At 36.3% G+C, this 23556-nt stretch overlaps 1 protein-coding gene across 2 annotated transcripts in view; it reads left to right on the forward strand.

Annotated features, from left to right (window-relative positions):
• Nucleotides 1-6311, forward strand: part of nSMase (neutral sphingomyelinase) — a 22593-nt gene extending 16282 nt beyond the window's left edge. For both annotated transcript variants that reach the window (XM_070103810.1, XM_070103808.1), the window contains exons 6-8: nt 454-582; nt 1599-1710; nt 5363-6311. In XM_070103810.1, coding sequence (XP_069959911.1) covers nt 454-582; nt 1599-1710; nt 5363-5760 — 639 coding nt within the window. In that variant the 3' untranslated portion in view covers nt 5761-6311. The remainder of the gene's footprint in view (nt 1-453; nt 583-1598; nt 1711-5362) is intronic.
• Nucleotides 6312-23556: the final 17245 nt, after the last annotated feature.

Genomic DNA, 23556 nt, shown 5'->3' on the forward strand with positions numbered 1-23556 from the left:
TGTAACATTTTGACACCAAAGTTGAAGTCCTTATGAAAAAATATTTGGTTTCATATGTGTAAGTAGTCCAGATGCAAAGAATGAAAAGGCACAATACCATGACGAACAATACACAGAGGAGAAAGAACATAAGAATGGAGGAACACTGCAGAAGGCCTACTGGTCCATGCAATGCAGGTCCTTTCAGAACCGCCAATACCCAAAGCTACCCAAGAATTTACTCCCTTACCCATGACACCAATCAAACCCAGTCTCTCCCACTTAAAGAGAAAGAATGTAATGATGACGTTTCGGTCCAAGTCAGACCGAAAGGTCGTCATAAGCTTCTCTCTCCTATGTGCGGGTTATTTGTGTATTGTTCCAGTCATGGTATTGTACCTTTTTATTCTATATTTACTTCCAGTGAGGTTTCCAGTATGGTATGATGTTTATTGCATGTGTGATATATTGCAGGCACCTGGTTCAAATGGAGAGACCAATGAAACTCCGGCAAACAGCTTCACCAATGTCAAGGCCTTAATAGACAACCCTAGTGGCAACAGGATTGACTACATTTTTTATCAAGCCTCTTCGACTCACAAAGTAAGTGGATACGACAAACATACGGCAACTTGTAAGTTAACAATAATGGCAGAATTACTGACAGAATTTTAACTAAATGGACACATGAAACTAATGTGACATTTTTATTGTGGCAATGTTTTGCTCTCCAGGAGCTTTGTCTAGCTGGATAAACTCCTGGAGAACATAGCATTGCCACAATATAATGTCACATTAGTTGCATCTTTTTCCATTTACCTAACAGCTTGTAAGTTTCTTAAGGATTGAAACTGTCATCATTACATCTCCCAGAGTTTTCCTAAATACATGCTCTTAAAAGAGTATATGTATGTATGTGTGTGTATATATATATATATATATATATATATATATATATATATATATATATATATATATATATATATATATATATATATATATATATATATATAATTTTTTCAACAAGTGGCTCTCTCACCAAGGCAGGTGACCCAAAAGAAAGAAAATCCCCAAAAGAAAATACTTTCATCATCATTCAACACTTTCACCACACTTACATTATCACTGTTTTTGCAGAGGTGCTCAGAATACAACAGTCTAGAAGCATATATATATATATATATATATATATATATATATATATATATATATATATATATATATATATATTATATATATATTATATATATATTATATATATATATATATATATATATATATATATATATATATAATATATATATATATATATATATATTTTTTTTTTTTTTTCAACACACCCGGGGGGGGGGATTATGAGCAACAGGATGATGCAGAAAGAGAAGTTTTTTCATGATTATGTCCAAGGTACTTTGCTTACCATTGGGTCAGTGTTAGTCAAGGCTTCAGTTTGGTCTGAGCTCTGGTACAGATGTCAGAAATGACCCTAAGTTGATGATTTCTAATATTACCTGTAAGCTCATTTTGACTATTGGTAACTTAGTGTAAATCAGAGCTTGGTTTCTCCTCCACTATTCTCCAGATTCGAGCATAAGATTCATGCGAGAATTTTTTTTCAGGTTAAAACCAAAGTGTGTGACCAGCCTTGGCCACAGAGAGTACCACAGCAAGATTTTAGTTTCTCAGACCATGAGGCTCTCCGTACAATTCTCACAGTCACTCCCGTCAAAGGTCAGTTAAATGTCATCCAGTTTGTTCTTCTCTTAATGGATATTGTTCAAAGTCATTTCAAATTTTTAATGTATGTCGCATAGTACATCTCCAGTGGGCTACTGCCTTCGTTCATTATTTATGCATATTGAGTTTTTTCAAGAGGGATATTCACCTGGAGAAAAATGGTATAAATTACCTACATGGTGGTAAGAGAAACAGACGCAGTATAATGCAGTTGTTTTATTAACTATATTTCACCTGCATGGCAAGCTTTATCAAATCAAGTTTGTGGCTCGATAAAGCTGAACATGTGGGCAAAAACGTCGTCAGTAGAGGACCATATTAGGCTGCAGTTGTGTCTGTCACCAGAGTACATGTATACGCATGGTGGCCAAGCAACCCACTTACATGCAGTGGCAGCTCGTCCATAGGAGCTGCAGAGCTGCAGGCCCCTAGATGCTCACTGCCGGACGTATGACTTCATCAACCTTATGCTAAAATAATTTGCAACTGACAAATATATTACACGAAAAATCTGTTGTATGATGTAATGTCACCATGATTGTTTAACCCTTAAGCTGTCCACACGTAGATATACGTTGATGTGCGGCAGGCTCTGAACGTAGATCTGCGTTTTTTTTTTACATGCTTTCAAATGGGGTAAATCAAGGTCGGAGTGCTACGCACGTGAACGTAGATCTATGTTTAGACAGTTTAAGGGTTAATATATTTGTAGATGGGGTTGTAAAAGAAGTAAATGCTAGGGAGAGGGGTGGGATTAAATTATGGGGAATCAAATACAAAATGGGAATTGAAAATTAGTATCATACTGTTATTGTTCAAAATAATGTGAAGGAGGTTTTGTGGGCGAGGGGCTTGGACTTCCAGCAAGCGTGCATGAGCGTGTTAGACAGGAGTGAATGGAGACGAATGGTATTTGGGACCTGACAAGCTGTTGGAGTGTGAGCAGGGTAATATTTAGTGAAGGGATTCAGGGAAACCGGTTATTTTTATATAGCTGGACTCGAGTCCTGGAAATGGGAGGGGTTTGGGATATAGGCAGTTTGGAGGGATATGTTGTGTGTATCTTTATACATATATGCTTCTAAACTGTTGTATTCTGAGCACCTCCACAAAAACAGTGATTGTGTTGAATGTTGATGAAAGTATTTTCTTTTTGGGGATTTTCTTTCTTTTTGAGTCACCCTGCTTCGGTGGGAGACAGCTGACTTGTTAAAAAAAAAAAAATGGTGTTTTCAATGTATTTATAAGCGAATTTTTAATTTTTTGTTGAAACGAGATAAAAAATTATTAAAAATGAAAGTTTGATGTGGTGTGATAGTATAGGTATTACTAGCGCTACGAGCTGCCATTGCTTACTTGCTGGAAACATCCTTCTCTTCTATCACTATTTTGGATATTTTCATCACTATATGCTGTTGGAGTGTGAGCAAAATAACATGAAGGTATTCAGGGAAACCAGTTAGCTTGACTTGAGTCCTGGAGGTGGGAAGCACAGCGCCTGCACTCTGAAGGAGAGGTGGAGATATGTCGCAGTTTTTGAACTGTAGTATTGGCGTGCCTCTGGCAAGACAGTGATGGAGTGAATGATGATGAAAGTGTTTTCTCCTTTTTCGGGCCACCTTGCCTTGGTGGGAAATGGCCAATGTGTTAATAAATAAAAAAAATATATCTGATATCTGGATAGTAAATACGACACCCAACAGGAATGCTTGTATGCAGATATATGGTCCAGAGAACCAACAAGTTGATAAATTAGACACATGTGCAACACTTGGGTATCTTTACCGAGGAAGTATTTTGCCACACAGTGACTTCATCAGTCCAGTACAAAGAAGAATGGTGAAGTTTGACTTCAAAGGAAGACTACTCCACAGTTCTTTGTTTTATTTCTCCTTTTATATGGAGCCTCTCCTCACTTAGCGACGTACTCATTTACCTATGCCTCGGACTTACGTCGGGCTCTCTGACCAGTCTGCATACCTAACTAATGGATATTAGAGCTGATTTCCTCTATTCTGTTTATTACAATGTACAATATACTACTGTATAAACATTTAAAAAATTGCCAGGAATGTTATAAATGGTGTAAAAGTGACATTAAAACAATAGTAAAGATGGCTAACACAAACCCACTACCAATATAGTATACTCCTTGTTTAGTGGCAAATTCATTTACTGATGTGGTCTTAGAAGTGGAACTCTGTCATTAAGTGAGGAGAGGCTGTAGTACTATATTTTTGATGTAAAATGATGATAAATTGTTTTGTGGCACTGTAACCTTTTTTTTTTTTTCCAACAAGTCGACCGTCTCCCACCGAGGCAGGGTGACCCAAAAATGAAAGAAAATCCCCAAAGAGAAAATGCTTTCATCATCATTCAACACTTTCACCACACTCACACGTAATCACTGTTTTTGCAGAGGTGCTCAGAATACAACAGTTTAGAAGCATATATGTATAAAGATACACAACATATCCCTCCAAACTGCCATGTGTACCTCAATTCCTGTAACACTATTGTATGTTCTGCACCAGTATTCTGGAGTGTAGCTTGCATTTTATGAGATGAGTTCCTGTATATGCTATACCATATAAATAACTAAATTGTAATGAACACTTGTTGTCCTCATTAATAGCCCACGTGGAGACAGAAACTCAAAAGATTCATTGATTTGTATACAGCCTCTCCTCACTTAATGATGGAATTCCGTTTCTAAGACCACTTTGGTAAACGAATTCATCGCTTAGTGAGGAGCATACTATAATGGTAGTGGGTTTGTGTCCACCATCTTTGATGTTGTTTTAATGTCACCTTTGCACCATTATAACATTTTTAGTATATTGTTAAATGATTATTCAGTAGTGTACTGCATATTGTAATAAAAAGAATAGAGGAAATCAGCTCTAATATACATTATTTAGGTATAAGTACTGGTCAACCTAGGTAGTAGGTTGGTAAACAGCAACCACCCAGGGAGGTACTACCGTCCTGCCAAGTGAGTGTACAACGAAAACCTGTAATTGTTTTACATGATGGTAGGATTGCTGATCTCTTTTGTCTGTCTCATAAACATGCAAGATTTCAGGTATGTCTTGCTACTTCTACTTACACTTAGGTCACACTACACATACATGTACAAGCATATATATACACACCCCTCTGGGTATTCTTCTATTTTCTTTCTAGTTCTTGTTCTTGTTTATTTCCTCTTATCTCCATGGGGAAGTGGAACAGAATTCTTCCTCCATAAGCCATGCGTGTTGTAAGAGGCGACTAAAATGCCGGGAGCAAGGGGCTAGTAACCCCTTCTCCCGTATAAATTACTAAATTTAAAAGAGAATCTTTCGTTTTTCTTTTTGTGCCACCCTGCCTTGGTGGGATATGGCCGGTGTGTTGAAAGAAAGAAAGTACTGGTCAGAGAGCCTGTCGTAAGTCCAAGTCATCGGTAAATGAGTATGTTGCTAAGTAAGGAGTGGCTGTATTTCGATCCCCTTCTGGGATCCTCTTCTCCTGAAAAGAATCCCACAAGGGGGTCGAAATATACAAGTCAATTAATCTCTGAGTTTCTGTCTCCATGTGGGTTATTACTGAGCACTGTACCATATTTTCCTTTGCAATCTGTTTCCATATCTTTTGTCTCTTGCAGAGGATGAAAACACAGAGTCGATCACAGAGATTCAGGCAGAGACGGATGCTCTTCTGGAAAGCTCGGCAGTGTGTGAGCAAGGCTTGAAGAAAGTGGCTGTCAGTCGCAGGTTCTACATCACTCTTGCCACTCTTTTCATCGTCTTTCAACTGGGCATTCTTGTTGCACTCTCTATAGCCAACTCTCCAGGGTTACGGATCTCTCTTGGCATACTCTCCTCCATTTTGATGCTTTTCCTTGTGTATGTTCTCTTTATGGGTACAGTCTATTACCACGTAGAGTATAATGGAGTGAAATCAACTAAACTTGCAATTAAATCTCATCTTGAAATGTTAACAGAGAAAAATGCTAAGATTTTCGAAGAGGAAAGAAAGAGGTCACTATCGTTCATAAAATGACTTGGCATTGTCAGTGGTGGAAGATGGTCACAGTGAAACGTGATATTGCAGAGCTCAAAAGTAGTTCAGTAGTGATACAGGTTCTTAGCCTAAAGTTTACCTGCAAAATAACACGCGCGACAATAATGAAGTGATAACCAGAGTCTGGGCGCTTGCTCATTTTACCTACAATAATATAATTTTATATCTATCCTTAGCTGCTTTAGGCCCCCCTACAGTGTATTTTGTACCTCACTATGAGCTTGTTTTTCCACCTAACATCGGCAAGACTGTGATTGCTATTCTAGTTCGGTAATGCAGATATTGGGCTCTATTTTTGTAGTACCTAGTGTTAAGAACCTCTTCCTGCTGTTTTATTGAAATTTTTTGTGAAATATGCATATATCAGCAATAAAATATATTGCAACAGTCTAATAAAGAGGATCACATTTTGTTTAAAAAATTAATGTAAGGCACATAATGCAATATATATATATTTAGTATTACATAATGTTAAGGGAAGACATGGGTTAAATTTTTAAATTATATAATACAATAAATAGTTTAATTCATCTAAAGCAAAATCTTTTAGACTTAGAGAAGAGAGAGAAAGACATTGTATTTTTTATCTAACTACTGATATAGGGAAATGCAGTACTTGGGAGAGTTTATTTTGGTCAGTTAAGTCACTCAGTACCTTCAACTCTCTCAGTTTTTCCCCAGTTATTTTTTCTGTCTTCTGGGAAATTTCTCCCCACACCATGAAAACTAAAAGACGAGTAATCGGTAACTAAAATAAATGTGATATGTGGATTGTAAAACGTCTCTGTTATACGTTAATATTATCATCATAAATGTACGTGTACAAGTTTACCCTACGCATTGTGTATTTGTGTGTTGCTGTAAATACCATCATACACAATACAGCCGTATAGCATGCTCAGTTTGTGATGAAGTTTATCTAGAAAAAAGAGGAGGATGATGGACACATATGCAATGTTTTGAATCATCATCTTAGGCTGTGTTTCACTCACTGGGAGACTTGTCAAGCCGTCATTGACCTAACTGGAGAGAGAGAGGATATACACAGTGGATAGGTGGAAAGGCAAGACCTAAGCAAGACAATAATGGACAGACAGACTTAACAGTAAAGTTTTACAGGTAAGCAGTGTAAATTGTAAAAATGCAGTAACTCGTTAATAACTTATAAAGGGATGGCTGTGTTGTGGGGCCTCAGGATTAGGGATGTGCCGAGGTACTGGTATTGGTTAATTTTGATGGTATCGGTACTGGCCTAAACTGGAGTATCAGTATCAGCCTAAATTTGAATATTTATATCGGTATGTATCAACTAATCTTGATAGTATAGGTATCTGTGGGTATTGGATAATTTTGATGGTATCAACATTGGCAAAAATCTTGGCATTGTCCCATCCATACTGAGGATAATTCTTGATAATACTTTTTAAATGTTGTTAATTATCCTGACACCTTACAACACAGTCATTACTTAAATACAGTTTTTTCCTTATTACACTATTTTTATCCTTTACTTGTACAGCTTTAGTGTTAAATTTCTCTGTTACTATCTTTACACTCAGGCCAGTCCTTGTACCTTGCCTGTCCTCTGTGTATGTCCTCACTCTATCCACTTGTGTACATTAAGGATTGACTTATTTGATGACTGGAATGTGGCCTCAGTGGCAACACCAGGGAGATGGGGGGGTGGAAGCCCCCATAATATCAACCCCTGTTGAAATTATGAAAAAATAAGGCAGCTTCAAGACTGGTCTTCTAGCCTCCTCTTCCAAGCAGACTGTCACCAGTAAGCCTCTCCTGTATAGGGAGTCTGGAGCCACTCGTGTTGCCTGTAATAAGTACAGTAGAACCTTCGTATCTGCGGCTTACCATGGCCTGAAAATAACCCTTAATTTTGTTGAATGATGACCGCAAAGCACAAAAGTACTGATGCCGGCAGTTCTTCTTCACTGAAAAAATGCTAATTCTCAACTTGTTGTGCATAATTTATCAATCAAACTTTATCATAGGTATGCATGTAAACGACAATGGCTTATACTATATATGTAGGGTTCTTTACTGTCCATGGCTTCGGGCATTTGTGGTACGTACATCTTAGAACATATCCCTTATGGATACGGGGAGGACTACTGTATCCCAAACCTTCATATGTGTCCATTTACTCAGTTGATTGTATTATCATGCCTTTCATACTCTCAGGAGGAGGAGGAGGAGGACATGCTTGTAGGACCACTGATGTCGACGCTGCTCAAGGTTTAGTGTGGCCTTCTTGGCTCGGACAACCAAAATGAAACCAAAGGATTTTATCTTGATGTTGCTTGTGTGTTAATTTCTGGACATTTTTTTTTTTTGACTGGTGAAAGGCAGTACAGTATTATACACGATGCCACGGTTTAAGACGTGTAATTGACATTTGTTGGTTATTAATTAGATTGTATTTTATTTGTACTGTACATTATTTTTCAAGGTGTAACTCTAGTGTAAAGTTTTGCTCTTTTTCTTGTTTCAAAATTAAAAGTATAGTAGCTAAATAAATATAGATTAAAACCTTATGGCATTACATTTACAAACTTTCATTCATGTGTAGTCTAGGTGTATACTTTTCAAAAGGCTAAAAGTATATAGGTGTTAGAGATTTTAAGATTAAAATCTCTGGTGTTCAATTGAAAAGCATTCATTCATAGTGTTTTCTTAGCTGAGAATGTATGTTGAAACATAGTAGTGGCACATGCATACATTGTCTGTGTATAGCACATAACACCACTGCACCAGAATTCTCTCTGGACATTAATCTTTTGCTTAGATAATCTTAAACATGTAGAAATTCAATTTATATTGAGTAAATGATCTTACCTTGATTCAACTTTCCTCATTTTCGTGTATTAAATAGATAATGAATAAGGTTTCTTGGTACACCTACATAAATTGGCTTCTAGTTTGTGCTTCCTTTTTTGGAACTCATTGCAGATTCATTGTGCAACAAGAGCTTCATAAAGTTTACAAATGGTTCATGTGTTCAGTGAAGTTAGAGTTTCATAAAAGGTGTTTATGGGTGAACTTGTTCAGTTGTTTCACTTAGGATAGTCAAGAGATCTGCAAATCAGTAAAGGCATTTATTATTGTTTGTTACTGTTAGCTTATGTAGTGTTTTTTTATTTTTTTTTTTTTCAACAAGTCGGCTGTCTCCCACTGAGGCAGGGTGACCCAAAAAAGAAAGAAAATCCCCAAAAAGAAAATGCTTTCATCATCATTCAACACTTTCACCACACACACATTATCACTGTTTTTGCAGAGGTGCTCAGAATACAACAGTTTAGAAGCATATACATATAAAGATACACAACATATCCCTCCAAACTGCCAATATCCCAAACCCCTCCTTTAAAGTGCAGGCATTGTACTTCCCATTTCCAGGACTCAAGTCCGACTATATGAAAATAACCGGTTTCCCTGAATCCCTTCACTAAATATTACCCTGCTCACACTCCAACAGATCGTCAGGTCCCAAGTATCATTCGTCTCCATTCACTCCTGTCTAACACGCTTGTTGGAAGTTCAAGCCCCTCGTCCACAAAACCTCCTTTACCCCCTCTCTCCAACCCTTTCGAGGACGACCCCTACCCCTCCTTCCTTCCCCTATAGATTTATATGTTTTCCATGTCATTCTACTTTGATCTATTCTCTCTAAATACCAAACCACCTCAACAACCCCTCTTTTGTCCTCTGACTAATGCTTTTATTAACTCCACACCTCCTAATTTCCACACTCCGAATTTTCTGCATAATATTTACACCACACATTGCCCTTAGACAGGACATCTCCACTGCCTCCAACCGTCTCCTCGCTGTTGCATTTACCACCCAAGCTTCACATCCATATAAGAGTGTTGGTACCACTATACTTTCATACATTCCCTTCTTTGCCTCCATAGATAGCGTTTTTTGACTCCACATATACCTCAACGCACCACTCACCTTTTTTCCCTCATCAATTCTATGATTAACCTCATCCTTCATAAATCCATCCGCCGACACGTCAACTCCCAAGTACATATCTGAAAACATTTCACTTCTTCCATACTCCTCCTCCCCAATTTGATATCCAATTTTTCTTTATCTAAATCATTTGATACCCTCATCGCCTTACTCTTTTCTTTGTTCACCTTCAACTTTCTACCTTTACATACATTCCCAAACTCATCCACTAACCTTTGCAATTTTTCTTAAGAATCTCCCATAAGCACAGTATCATCAGCAAAAAGTAACTGTGTCAATTCCCATTTTGAATTTGATTCCCAATAATTTAATCCCACCCCTCTCCTGAACACCCTAGCATTTACTTCTTTTACAACCCCATCTATAAATATATTAAACAACCATGGTGACATTACACATCCCTGTCTAAGACCTACTTTTACCGGGAAGTATTCTCCCTCTCTTCTGCACACCCTAACCTGAGCCTCACTATCCTCATAAAAACTCTTAACAGCATTTAATAACTTACCATCTATTCCATATACTTGCAACATCTGCCACATTGCTCCTCTATCCACTCTCTCACATGCCTTTTCTAAATCCATAAATGCAATAAAAACTTCCCTACCTTTATCTAAATGCTGTTCACATATATGCTTCAATGTAAACACTTGATCTACACATCCCCTACCCACTCTGAATCCTCCTTGCTCATCCGCAATCCTACATTCTGTCTTACCTCTAATTCTTTCAATTATAACCCTACCGTATACTTTTCCTGGTATACTCAGTAAACTTATTCCTCTATAATTTTTACAATCTCTTTTGTCCCCTTTCCCTTTATATAAAGGGACTATACATGCTCTCTGCCAATCCCTAGGTACCTTCCCCTCTTTCATACATTTATTAAACAAAAGTACCAACAACTCCAACACTATATCCCCCCCTGCTTTTAACATTTCTGTCATGATCCCATCAGAGTATAACTGTTGGCAACATTACTGAATCAATTCCTGTTTAGCTGGAAGGCCACTTAAAAATTAATATACTAATTTTAAGTTTTCAAATTTGTGTGTATAATGGCCAGTTCAGAATTTCTTTCAGTATACAATGAATATAGCATTAAAAAATGTAATATTCACCTCTTATCAAATATTGTTTTAATTTTTTCAACACACTGGCTGTCTTCCACCGAGGCAGGGCGACCCAAACAATAAAAGAAAACGGAAGTTTTTCTTCTTTTTACATTTATAATTTATATAAGAGGTTATTAGCTCCTTGCTCCCGTCATTTTAGTCACCTCTGATGACACGCATGGCTTATGGAGGAAGATTTCTTCTCCACTTCCCCATGAAGACACAAATAATGTTATAGTACATAAAAATTAGCGAATATTATAAGTGCGGGTAATCAGTATTCACTTGGCAGTAACTGAATATTCAAGTACGTTATATATTTGTATCTTGAGAATTAACAATTCCAAATGCAAAACAAAAGATGCACTATACCATATATATTAACTGGCGATTAAGACACATGTGCAACAGTTGGGTATCTTTATTGATGAAATGTTTCACCTACACAATAGGCTTCTCCAGTCAGATACAGAGGCAGCACGTGTAGTAGTGAAATAAAGATTATGTAATCAGTCCATCAGCCCTAGAGAAAAACTATTTGAGGTGGTCAGTCCTTTAGCCTGAGGGACTGACCACCTCAAATATTGACTTGCAGTATTTGTAAGTTAATGTTCCTATAGCACCCTCCTTCCTCTCTCCATCACCCAGGAGGAGGAAATTGGATTAATAGAGCAATGAGAAAGTAGGGTTCAGTTACTCACAAAATCATAACACTACAGTTCAAAAAACCCCACCCATTCCATAATAGGGTTCATATCTTAGACTTGAAGATGTGTAGTGTAGAGTAATGTAGGTAAATGGTTCAGAGAAGTGACAGGATGATGACTGAGACACTAGTACAACACTTGGGTATTGTTTTGCCAATCAGTGGCTTCCTCAGTCCAATACAGAGAAGAATGGTTGAAGATCAGAAGGAATTTGAGGTAATCAGTCAGTCAGCCTGGAGTCATTGTGATCAGTCCATCAATCTTGATAGAGCACAGCATGTGTGCATAGAAGGAGCTTATATACTGTTGACAGATGAGGTGTACAGTACAGTAAGTCCTCACTTAATGTCATTGATAGGTTCTTAGAAACTGTGACTCTAAGCAAAAAACATATAACAAAACCAGTTTTATCATAGGTTAACTGATATAACAAACCTTATTAAAACTTCTAATGTCATGCTTTTTCTGTTTTTTGTGGCCATAGACATCAGAGGTGCACAGTGCACCTTTAGCACTCATTGCAACAGGGTTAACTTGAGGAATAAATGTTTGCAAAGTGCAAATTGTAAGGGGCACCGCCTACCACCATAACAGATAACAGATTTGGCAGACTCGCTGAGCGCTTTCATATTGCATAGTTTATTGTAGTGTGGGAGAACATGCAAACTCCAGTGGCTCCAACTGGGAATTTATTTTTTCCTCATCAACACTGTAACGAAGCGACGTTATTCGAGGACCTGCTGTACTGTACATCAAATGTAAATGGAATAGCTTTTCAAGAGTGTGAATTGGGAAGCATTTTTTATATTTTCTTGATGGCCAGATGGGAAGAAGTTAAAACTGATGGTGACTGGACATCATTCTTATGTTTTTCACTCTATCACACACTTGTGAAAATTAAATTTGCAGAAAAGAGTCGTAAAAAATCTAATTGCATGAACACAAAAGAGGAGGGAGAAAGTAGTGTACAGAGATTGCAAAGCATTATATCGACGACACTAGTCAGTGTTGGATCCAGGGGTTGAATATTGATTCAGAATGTAATCTGTTCCTGGCTTTAATGTGCAAATTAATAATAGCACTGGATTGTTGAACATTATAGCAAGACTTAGGAATATTTTTGAAAGGACTACAGAGTATGATGGCATTTGAAATGTGTGAGTGTGTATGAGAGAAAGGGAAGGAGAAGAAGGAAGAGGGAGAGAGAGTGAGGGAAGGAGGGGGACTGTCACCATCATTCAGCGTATGAGTGAAGATATTGTGGTCAGAGGGTAATCTAAATTGTGATGTCGGCACACTTTTGGAAAGACAGTAATTTAATGAGCGATGGTAAATGTGTTTTTTATTTTGGTCACCCTGCCTTGGTGGGAGATGGCTATTGAGGTAAAAAAAAAAAATATGTATATATATATATACACACAATATTACCTGGTATGTATATTATGTTATTGTGTATATAGACATACGCACACATGCAAGTACTACTGTATAATATTGTTCACTGTATTACACTGAAGGTTTGATAATATTATCTTGACAATTTTATTGATGTAGAATACAATTTTAGTATTTATTAACATGCAGGGTGTTTAAAAAAGATGGACCCAATTTTGAAGTATTCAGCCTAGTAGAAAGATCTGTTCAAATTTCTTCCGACTAAAGTTGTTATTATATGTTTCCTGTGAATTGCTTTAGAGTATGTCTTCAGTATAATTACTGTTTTTTATACAGAGAATTGCTGGCAAGGCACAGGATATATACACATCAAGAGCTTAACAATTCACAAATGGGCAAAATTATATATGAACATCTCTCGGTCCACAGCAGAGTGATGAAAGTACTGTGTACTCTGATACAGTGTGCAGGTTCGAATCCTGCTGTGGACTGAGAGATAATGTTTATACACACCAAGGAGTGTATGTCTCAGTGTACGTACACTGAGAGTTTGCTTAAATCCCTTATCGAGGTATTAAAGTATTCTTGACTGGTGGTGAACCGGTGACATGCAACCTTAACAATCCTCATTCAGTAGATAGGCTTTAAACCCCTTGGCAAGTGTATATTTAGTATAATAAATTTATATTGCTTTGTGCAGAGACATATTTTTTCAGTTGAGATGCATGAACCTAACATCTTGCTCATTGCTTCCAATATTTCTCTCACTGATGCTGCTGACAGTCGATTTCCTGAATTATAATTTGACATATAAACCATTCCACTACTTTACAGACACTCCATTATATTAATTAAAACCAATTCTTGTATTTCAATCTTGTCTCTGCCATCTTTGTTTTGGACTCCAGTAATTTTTTTATATGGAAGACACATTAAGTGATAGTGAAATAATAAGATCCTGTAATTTCTTTTTTTGTTGAATTTGTTTATATTTTGAGTCTCAGGTTATTTTTTATCATGAATCTCGAGAGTATATTTTGGTAGGGAGTTTGAAGATTATCATTTTAATAAAGCTAATTATTTTTGTATAGAACTTTCGTATTTTCTGGCATATAAGGTGCACCCGTTTTCCCCCCAAAAAATGTCTTGGCAAATCAGCCTGCGCCTTATATGCTCTAAGTCTGGGTCAAGGGTAGACTTTGGGTTACACTTTAGCAGTTGTTTACCAATGCTACGTTAGAACTGCTTGGAAACATCATCTTAAATGCACCTGACATGCTAGAAAATGCTGCATGTGTGGCGTAGAGATGGTGGTGCTCCCTCAATTTAATACTTCAGAAATACAAGGCAGAATCTGAAGGGTCAGTCGATTCAGAAACAATGGACAAAGTCTATTGGTTATGGAAGCGTCCCTTCATGTTAGGAAAAGGGCAAGACAGACTCATCTCTGTCCACCACAATGACCATTACTGGCCATCTGCACTCCCCCCTCCCCAGTTAATCCATTAAGTCAAGGGTTTACTTGATTATATACGTACTGTACCTGTGACTGTCTTCAACAGTTGTTCATTCTCAAAGCTAGGCATGATACCAGACTTCATTGTTGACTGGTTGACTTGGCTGCAGCCTTCACAACCTGCCTAATCTGACACTTAAAGAAGTTATATTTACAGTTGGCAAATACAGGTGCTTCTTGACTTACGATGGCTCGACTCACAATATTTCAACTTTACAGTGGTGCAAAAACAGTTACTTTGGAAATGAAACTTTAGATAATTACCCAGCATGAAGTCTATAACTTGTATACATTTATTTACTTTTTCAATACTGGTATTTAGTTACAGTAATTATATGTTTATTTACTTATTCACTGACAGTAGTTATTAATTTACTTATTAGCATATATTTATATTAGACTAATGATACTTTTAACTTATGATGGGTTTGTCAGAACATAACCCCCATCATAAGTTGGGAACACTTGTATATTCAAATTCACCGTAAAAAAAATACATTGGAGAATATAGAAATTGCTGAACAGAGTGGTGATAGGAAAATTATAATTAAAAGTAAGGTAGAGAGATTCTCACAATGAGTTATGTAAAAACAAAAGAAGCATTATTTGTTAATGATGCGTATGAGTCTGGGACAGACAGACTAGTATGTGGGGTGTTCAAAGAATAATGTGAGAAAGGCTTTGAGGGATAGGTACTCATCCCTTAAGGAGCCTTTTGTGAACATGTTAGATCAGAGTGGAGGAGTGTGGTTTTTTTTAGGATTTGATGTGCTATTGGAGTGCAAGTTTGGCAATACTGTATGTTTGAAGGGATTCAGGGGGAAAAACCAGTGAGGTGGACTTCAGTTTTGGAGGTGGGAGGTGCAGTGCCTAGTAGCGACCAGTGAAGAGGCAGGGTTGGAGCTATGACTCAACCCCTGCAACCACAGTTGAGTAGTGTATAAGTCAGGTGGATACATTGCAGTTTGGGGATTATCACTGAATCATGATGGCTGTAATCTTTAAAAAGGCAGCTAGGAAGCAAAATAATGGTGAATGTTTTCTTCTTTAGGGTATAGTATATACACAGAGGTGTGTATCTCAGAGTACATACACTGAGTTTAATCCCTGTCACAAGGGATTATTCTTTACTGAATTAGCAACCCTTTCATAGTTGATAGGCTTTAAATGTAAGATAACAACCAAGCACTGTATTACTTTGGCTGGCAAACAGCCTGTTTTAACATAATAAATATACCATGCAACTGAAAATTTGGTAGAAAAGCATTTGCATCATATATAGCTTGTTTAGTAATGATTAAATTATTTATAAACATACTGATAAGATGCCTTATAAAGTCTACATGAAGCTGGTCAGTATAAAACTTGTTTCATAATTGAGCTACAGGTTTCAACCTGGGTATTACTGAAACTTTAATACTAAGTATTGATAAATTGGTAGGTATTCATGATTTCTCTTTTTCTGCCAAAGCTTGTTTTTTTTTTTTTTGTTAATATAGATATTACCACATAATATAACATATTAAAATATCTAGAGCAATAGCAGAGCACAGTTAAACAATGAAACACTACTGTATATAATCTTATTTCCTCGCATTATAAAATGAAGTATACAGGTATTCCTCGCTTAAAGACCGATCAGACTTACAACCAGCTCTCTGACCAGTGTACTGTATGTGTATTTTATTATTGTTTTTAAATGCCTAGTTCTATTTTGAATATACTAGAAGTGTTATAAATGATGCAAAGGTGATATTAAAACAATATCTACTGGCACAGTGTGCTTGAAATATCAGTAAGGGGCAGCTCCTCGCTTAATGACCAATTCACTTATCGACCTACTCTTAGGAACAGAACTCGGTTGTTAAGTGAGGAGTACCTGTACAGTAAGTCCTCGCTTAATGTCGCCGATAGTTTCTTGGAATCTGTGACTTTAAGTAAAGTGATCATCGCATGGTTATCATATACTTAAGAATTTTTATTTTACAATAATGTGTTCATTGCATTCATTCAATTTTTTTCCTCATCATTATAACAAAACAACATTGAACGAAATGACATTCAAGGACCTGCTGTACTGTACAGTACAGGACTAATGTATGTATTTCTTAATATCTGATGATTTTACTACATATCCTTATCAAAATATATTTCTAAATGTTTTATAATTTTTTTTTTTTTTTTTTTTTTTTTTTTTTGTGAACTGAAGGTGCTTCTTGATTTTTGCTCTTCAGTATTTTGTTTTTGTATTATTAGCTTCATATTACTTTATATACTAATGTATATTATTTTTGCATGTGCTACTGTATTTTGTGAAAAAAAATAAAATATTATTTTCAAACTTGTATATGCAAGCTGTATAATTAGTAATAATAATAACAATAATAATAATAATAATAATAATATTTATTTCTACAAGTACATGATACAACTTATATAGATGAGGTAACATTTCTTTTGATTTGAAAGTTTTAGTTCATAGTTCAAACTCATTCCTTAAGAAGTTTATTTGAAACTACAGTAAAACCTCTCATTAATGGATTTTGGCAGTTTCGGAGAAAAAACTGGCTGGACAAATGTTAGAATAATCAGACAAAATAAAAAGAGCCTATAATTCTGTATTTTGTCCATAGCAATAGTGTCTGATTTTCTCCTAAAGTATCAGACTATGTCCGATGACTCCAGCGTTTGTCCGGTATGGGCCAGAATGGCCACGTCTAGGACCTGTCTTTTCTGTCTGTGGTCGCTCATGCATACACTCATAATTCAGTCTCCAAACTTTCTTGGGATCTAGAGTATTTTACATATTAAGTAAAGTTCAATTAACACTGGCTTCTGAACATTAAAATGGTATAAAATACCGACAGGTTGTTAGGTAAGACACATATGCAACAGTTAGGTATCTTTATTGTGAAACGTTTCGCCTACACAGTAGGCTTCTTCAGTCAAGTACAGGAAAGGTTGATAGAAGCAGAAGATACTTGAAGACGATGTAATCAGTCCATCACCCTTAAAGTTTTGAGGTGGTCAGTCCCTCAGTCTGGAGAAGAGCATTGTTCCATAGTATGAAACAATATGGAGAAGAAGTGACAGGATGGAGCTTTTATAGCGCCAAGAGGTGAGACGTAGGAGAGGTAAGAACTCAGATGTTGAGAGGTCCCTCTCAAATCCAGCCCCTCTCACTAGTGGAAGTTGCCGAAGTTGATTGCAGGTCTGTACGAAGATACCCTTGTGTTGCAGTGTCTGACAGATTGAACATTAAAATGGTATAAAATACCGACAGGTTGTTAGGTAAGACACATATGCAACAGTTAGGTATCTTTATTGTGAAACGTTTCGCCTACACAGTAGGCTTCTTCAGTCAAGTACAGGAAAGGTTGATAGAAGCAGAAGATACTTGAAGACGATGTAATCAGTCCATCACCCTTAAAGTTTTGAGGTGGTCAGTCCCTCAGTCTGGAGAAGAGCATTGTTCCATAGTATGAAACAATATGGAGAAGAAGTGACAGGATGGAGCTTTTATAGCGCCAAGAGGTGAGACGTAGGAGAGGTAAGAACTCAGATGTTGAGAGGTCCCTCTCAAATCCAGCCCCTCTCACTAGTGGAAGTTGTCGAAGTTGATTGCAGGTCTGTACGAAGATACCCTTGTGTTGCAGTGTCTGACAGATTGAACATTAAAATGGTATAAAATACCGACAGGTTGTTAGGTAAGACACATATGCAACAGTTAGGTATCTAACTGTTGCATATGTGTCTTACCTAACAACCTGTCAGTATTTTATACCATTTTAATGTTCAATCTGTCAGACACTGCAACACAAGGGTATCTTCGTACAGACCTGCAATCAACTTCGGCAACTTCCACTAGTGAGAGGGGCTGGATTTGAGAGGGACCTCTCAACATCTGAGTTCTTACCTCTCCTACGTCTCACCTCTTGGCGCTATAAAAGCTCCATCCTGTCACTTCTTCTCCATATTGTTTCATACTATGGAACAATGCTCTTCTCCAGACTGAGGGACTGACCACCTCAAAACTTTAAGGGTGATGGACTGATTACATCGTCTTCAAGTATCTTCTGCTTCTATCAACCTTTCCTGTACTTGACTGAAGAAGCCTACTGTGTAGGCGAAACGTTTCACAATAAAGATACCTAACTGTTGCATATGTGTCTTACCTAACAACACTGGCTTCTAAAGCAAGTGGTGGTGCCAAGAGGAGAGGTATGGTTCTCAGTATTGAGCAGAAACATGAGTCAATAAAGAAGATAGAGTCTGGTGTCTTGGTATCATGTCTTCTCAGTCATCTACATCATCTCAGCCATTTACATATTAATAACATAAGTATGGAGGAATGCTGCAGCAGGCCTGCTGGCCTAAATTAGGCACATGCTTGTTTAAACCAATCATTCTCGCCCACCCACTTGTCAACCTTTTTCCAAAGCGTTCCAAGAATTAACTTCAATACCTCAGCTACTAATTAAACCGAGCCCTTTTTGCTCATACATTTGTCCAGTCTATTTAAAGCTACCCAACGTCTTAGCCTCTATTACCCCACTCAGAGGATTGTTCCATGCTTTATTTTAATTGACCACTATCGACCATGGCACTTTTCACATCTCTCCACCACCAAAAGGTAAGTAAAATTACTGTAAATTACATATAACATTATAAAATTACAGTACTGTACTGTATTGCAGGTTACAGTACCTGCATTCTTAATGTCTGGTTATTTTCTGAACAATCAGACCAAGTCTGCTAGTTCAGAAGAAAACCACACGACCATGAAAAATTAGTTTCACAATCCATAAGTTTTGTACAACTGGTAACATTGCATACTCTCCACCTCCCTTATTAGCCCATTAATGAGAGGATTTATATTTTGGTGCCATTATGAGTATACTATACGTACTACAAATTTATAGTTATTTTTACATACATGTAGTACCATATATGTACATGTTATATAGTTATGTATTGAGTGTTTCCCTGTGTAAATGAAAGCTCCAACCTAGTATATACAACACCTTTTTTTTTCAATCTTCCACATTTTCGTTGGCTTTCAAAGGAGCCATTCCTCCAACCACCGGCAAAAATCACCAAAGGGGTGTTCCATGTTGTCAATGGCTCAGTTGAAAGCCAGTGATAATGTGGAACACCTAGAAGAGGTGCTGCATATGCAGGGTCTTCCTTTATACTTTTTCAAGAAAATAATGCTCTCTGCTAGGATAATTATTGTGGTGTCATAATACATGAAGGATCTAGGCAGTTTTTCAGTCATGCTAATTTTGCAAGTGACTGTACTTAAGTACGTACAGTATATGAAAAAACATTATTGTGTATCTTTATTGTGAATTTCTTATAGTGGTTATATTGGTTTATATTCATTATTATTGTCTCTTGTATTACTCTTGAGAATGTTAAAAATAGTATTGTACAGTATTTATTATTTGTTAAGTACTGTACTAAATAAACTTTACTGATGTACAGTACTCGTCTATGTTTATATGTACGTACCCTTAATATTGCAACAAAAAGTTTGAACTAAAAAAATTCATTTGTACATTCAGTATTTTTGATGCAAAGAAAATTAGAAAGACTTGTTCAGCTATCAATATGGTATAGCATCAATATTTATAGTATATACATGTATATCTTATATACATGTCTCTCTACCTACTAAAATGTATTGAGCACTTGTCAGTGCTCAATAATAACTCACATGGAGACTGATTGATCTGTCAGTCTCATGTTTGATCTGTCAGTCTCATGTTTGATCTGTCAGTCTCATGTTTGATCTGTCAGTCTCATGTTTGATCAGTCCGTCTCCTGTGTTTGTCTCCATGTGTATATTTATTGTGAAATATGCCAACGATGTATATATATTGTGAAATATGCCAACAATGTATATATATTGTGAAATATGCCATATTTACAGTTATTCACACTAGCAAACATTACTTTGTGATGCCCATTTTTTAAAATCAGCAGTTGAAGAGAGATTACAAGGATCCCAATGGAAGTAAGCCCCTTTGACTCTTTTTGGGGTTATTCTAGGTAATTTACATATGTATATGTTACTATGTATGATAATTGTACTTGTGTGTACCTGTACCTAAATAAACTCAACTATAAGATTCCTGCATGCAGGACCTTTCACTAGTATCCACGACTTAGGAGATCGAACCTATGATGATGTTTCAGTCCATCCTGGACCACTGTCAGTGATCCAGGGTGGACCATTGACAATGATCCATCCTGGATCACTGACAATGATCCAAGACCAATCGAAATATCTTCACATGTTTCCGTTCTTAAGCGCAGAATATTTACAAACTGTTCCAGCCACAGTATTGTGACTTTTCATCTTCAACCTGTATAAGATTTTTTTGGTTCATACAACTAATTCTTCATTAGACTGAATTTGAAATATAAATTCAGATCTATTTTCCTTTGGAGTACATTTTTAGCTACCGATCTTTCCTGATGCCTATGTTCAAAATAGGGATAGCAGGACACACTAGTTTATATTGAAAGAAATGGGTATAATCATAACCATAATTTTTAAAGTGGTGGAGGGGTAAGCCAGTGGAAGGCCTCGGTCAGATGACCAAAAGCTCCAACTGCAGGTCATCATATGACTAAGACCCACGTCAGGAAACACTTGTCTTGTTTCTTGACAAACCTTACTTAGCCTAACTAACACTAGGCTATTTTAGCTTGGAAGTTCACACTTGGCTCATAAATGAACTTCACGCAACAATAGCCTGAAGCATATAGTATACAAAACTGTGTAACCAAATGATTAAGAGGCCACAAGATCAATTCTCTTGACTAGCCTTTGCAATCAGAATCTTTAAACCTTAATCTTAAACAGAAAATCTGGAGTGTGAACTAGGAAACACAGTGTTAATATAAGTTGTGGAATCTACAGGAAATTGAAGAATGAAATATTATTTCTCCCCGGAATTTTTTGCTTATTTTCTTCCCTTATCATTCCTTATGTACTGGGTGAGTATTTTTGAAATGTTTATATGGAGCTCCCAAGAGAGTTAATGAACATTTTAAAAGCCTCATTGCTCTATGACCTTTAAAGGTTTTGTGGTCTCTATGAATACTTTAAAAACACCACTAATGTTTGATCAAAGCCAAAAAGAAGGTTTCACAAGATAATGATTGCTGTTGGTATATACATTAGCCTGATATATTTAACAAATATACATGTACATGTACAAAAAAAATTATGTAAGCTCTTGATACACAAAACATAATGTAATCAGATTTTACATTTCTTTATGTATTATTATAACAAAAAATTGCCAAATGTACACCCACGTCTGATTGTTAAATAAATTTTTAGTTACCATCATGGTTATATTTGGGTGAAAGCTATTTTATGTAGGTGATATATTACATTTCTCACTTTATACATTGTGCAAGGTCTGTACCTTCATGCAGACAGATGGAAGAATACCGGTGTGTTACAGTGTCACCAGCAGAAATATTCAAATATGAATTTATTTCTTTTTCTGCAGTATACAGCTAAAGTAGTTTACATATAATGAAATATTATGAGCCACAAAAGAAAGTCACTAACATGTGGTGCATTTTAGTCATATAATTGATTGATATATTGTGTGTATACAATATTTGGACTTAAAAACAGATTCTCAGAACTGGGGGTTAAACCGTACAGGCAACCCATTTTTGTGTGTGTGTGTGTGTGTGTATCCATGTTGCTAAAGACCTGACTGATTGACAAATGCTCATTACATTTTAGTGTATTAAATGTGTCTGTTTTATGCTGCAGACATGATCTTGATCCATGGCAGCTATGCTCAGTTCAGTCAATTCATCAACACTTAATTTAGTGCAGTAAAAATGTTCATTATGGTTCGTGAACCTCACCATTCACATACAGAAAAAGTATATTGCATGTACAGTGTGGAATTACTTACCAAAATGGGACATCACATGACAATAACTTTGCATAAAACAAAGGAAATCCTACTGTAGTTGTTTTAATTAATCACAGATTTTTGTTTTACACTGGCCGTCTCCCATCGAGGCAGTGTGACTGAAAAAGAAGCAAAAGTTTTTTCTTTTTTTTTTATTTAGTAATTTATACAGAATGGATTAATTACAGTAAATATACAGTAATAAGCAAAGCAGCCACTGTGAAAAAATAGTGAACTTCCAAGCGCTTTTGTGAGTTTTAACATTATCAAGGAACAATTCCTTGATTATCAAGGAACTGTTCCATGATAATGTGAGAAATCACAAAAGCACTTGGAAGTTCACTATTTTTTCACAGTGATTGTTTTTCATAGTGTGATATCACCTGTTTACTGTGATCTTATTGCATACAGTAATAATTATATATGTGAAATGCACACTAAGGGTAGTCTTGTGGCAAAATATATTGCATATTTGCAAGTTAATCTTTTTAATGGAAGAGTTTATGATTTCGGTATTTTAATAATACTTTTTATAGTTTATGGCAGTGCACTTTGTAGATTAAAGATTTTTTCTTCTAACATATGTGAATTAATGCATGATTTTGTTACAAAACCATCATGAAATGTGAATTCTGTTAACAACTGTATTGAAAGGTCAATTTATTATGATGTGTTTTTAATTTCCATGTAAATCCCGTGTCAGACTCATAAGTCATTTGTTAAGTATGAAATTAGAGTATCAGATGTAAGTTATGTGTTGATATTGGAACTTCATTGTGTTTTTATTATAAATCTCAGAAATGTAGAGAGACTTCTATGGTGCAGGGTTACCATAACTGTCTTGCATGACATGGTGCCAGGTTTGATTAACGTGGCTTCACCATCCTTAATTCACCAAGCTGTACTCCTCTTCCAGACGAGTATGCTTTTGTGATTTCAGGATGAGCCTCTGACAAGCCTCATCCAGCAATGGTTTATGTTTAACTATCATTATAAATAATATGTTGTAGAGACCATTGTAGAATATCTATCACTGTATAACATTCCCACCATCAGAACAATAGACTAGGTAGTGTTTGTCATGTACACTGCTT

Source organism: Cherax quadricarinatus, chromosome 88, assembly GCF_038502225.1.
Source record: "Cherax quadricarinatus isolate ZL_2023a chromosome 88, ASM3850222v1, whole genome shotgun sequence".
In the NCBI taxonomy this organism is placed as follows: domain Eukaryota; kingdom Metazoa; phylum Arthropoda; class Malacostraca; order Decapoda; family Parastacidae; genus Cherax; species Cherax quadricarinatus.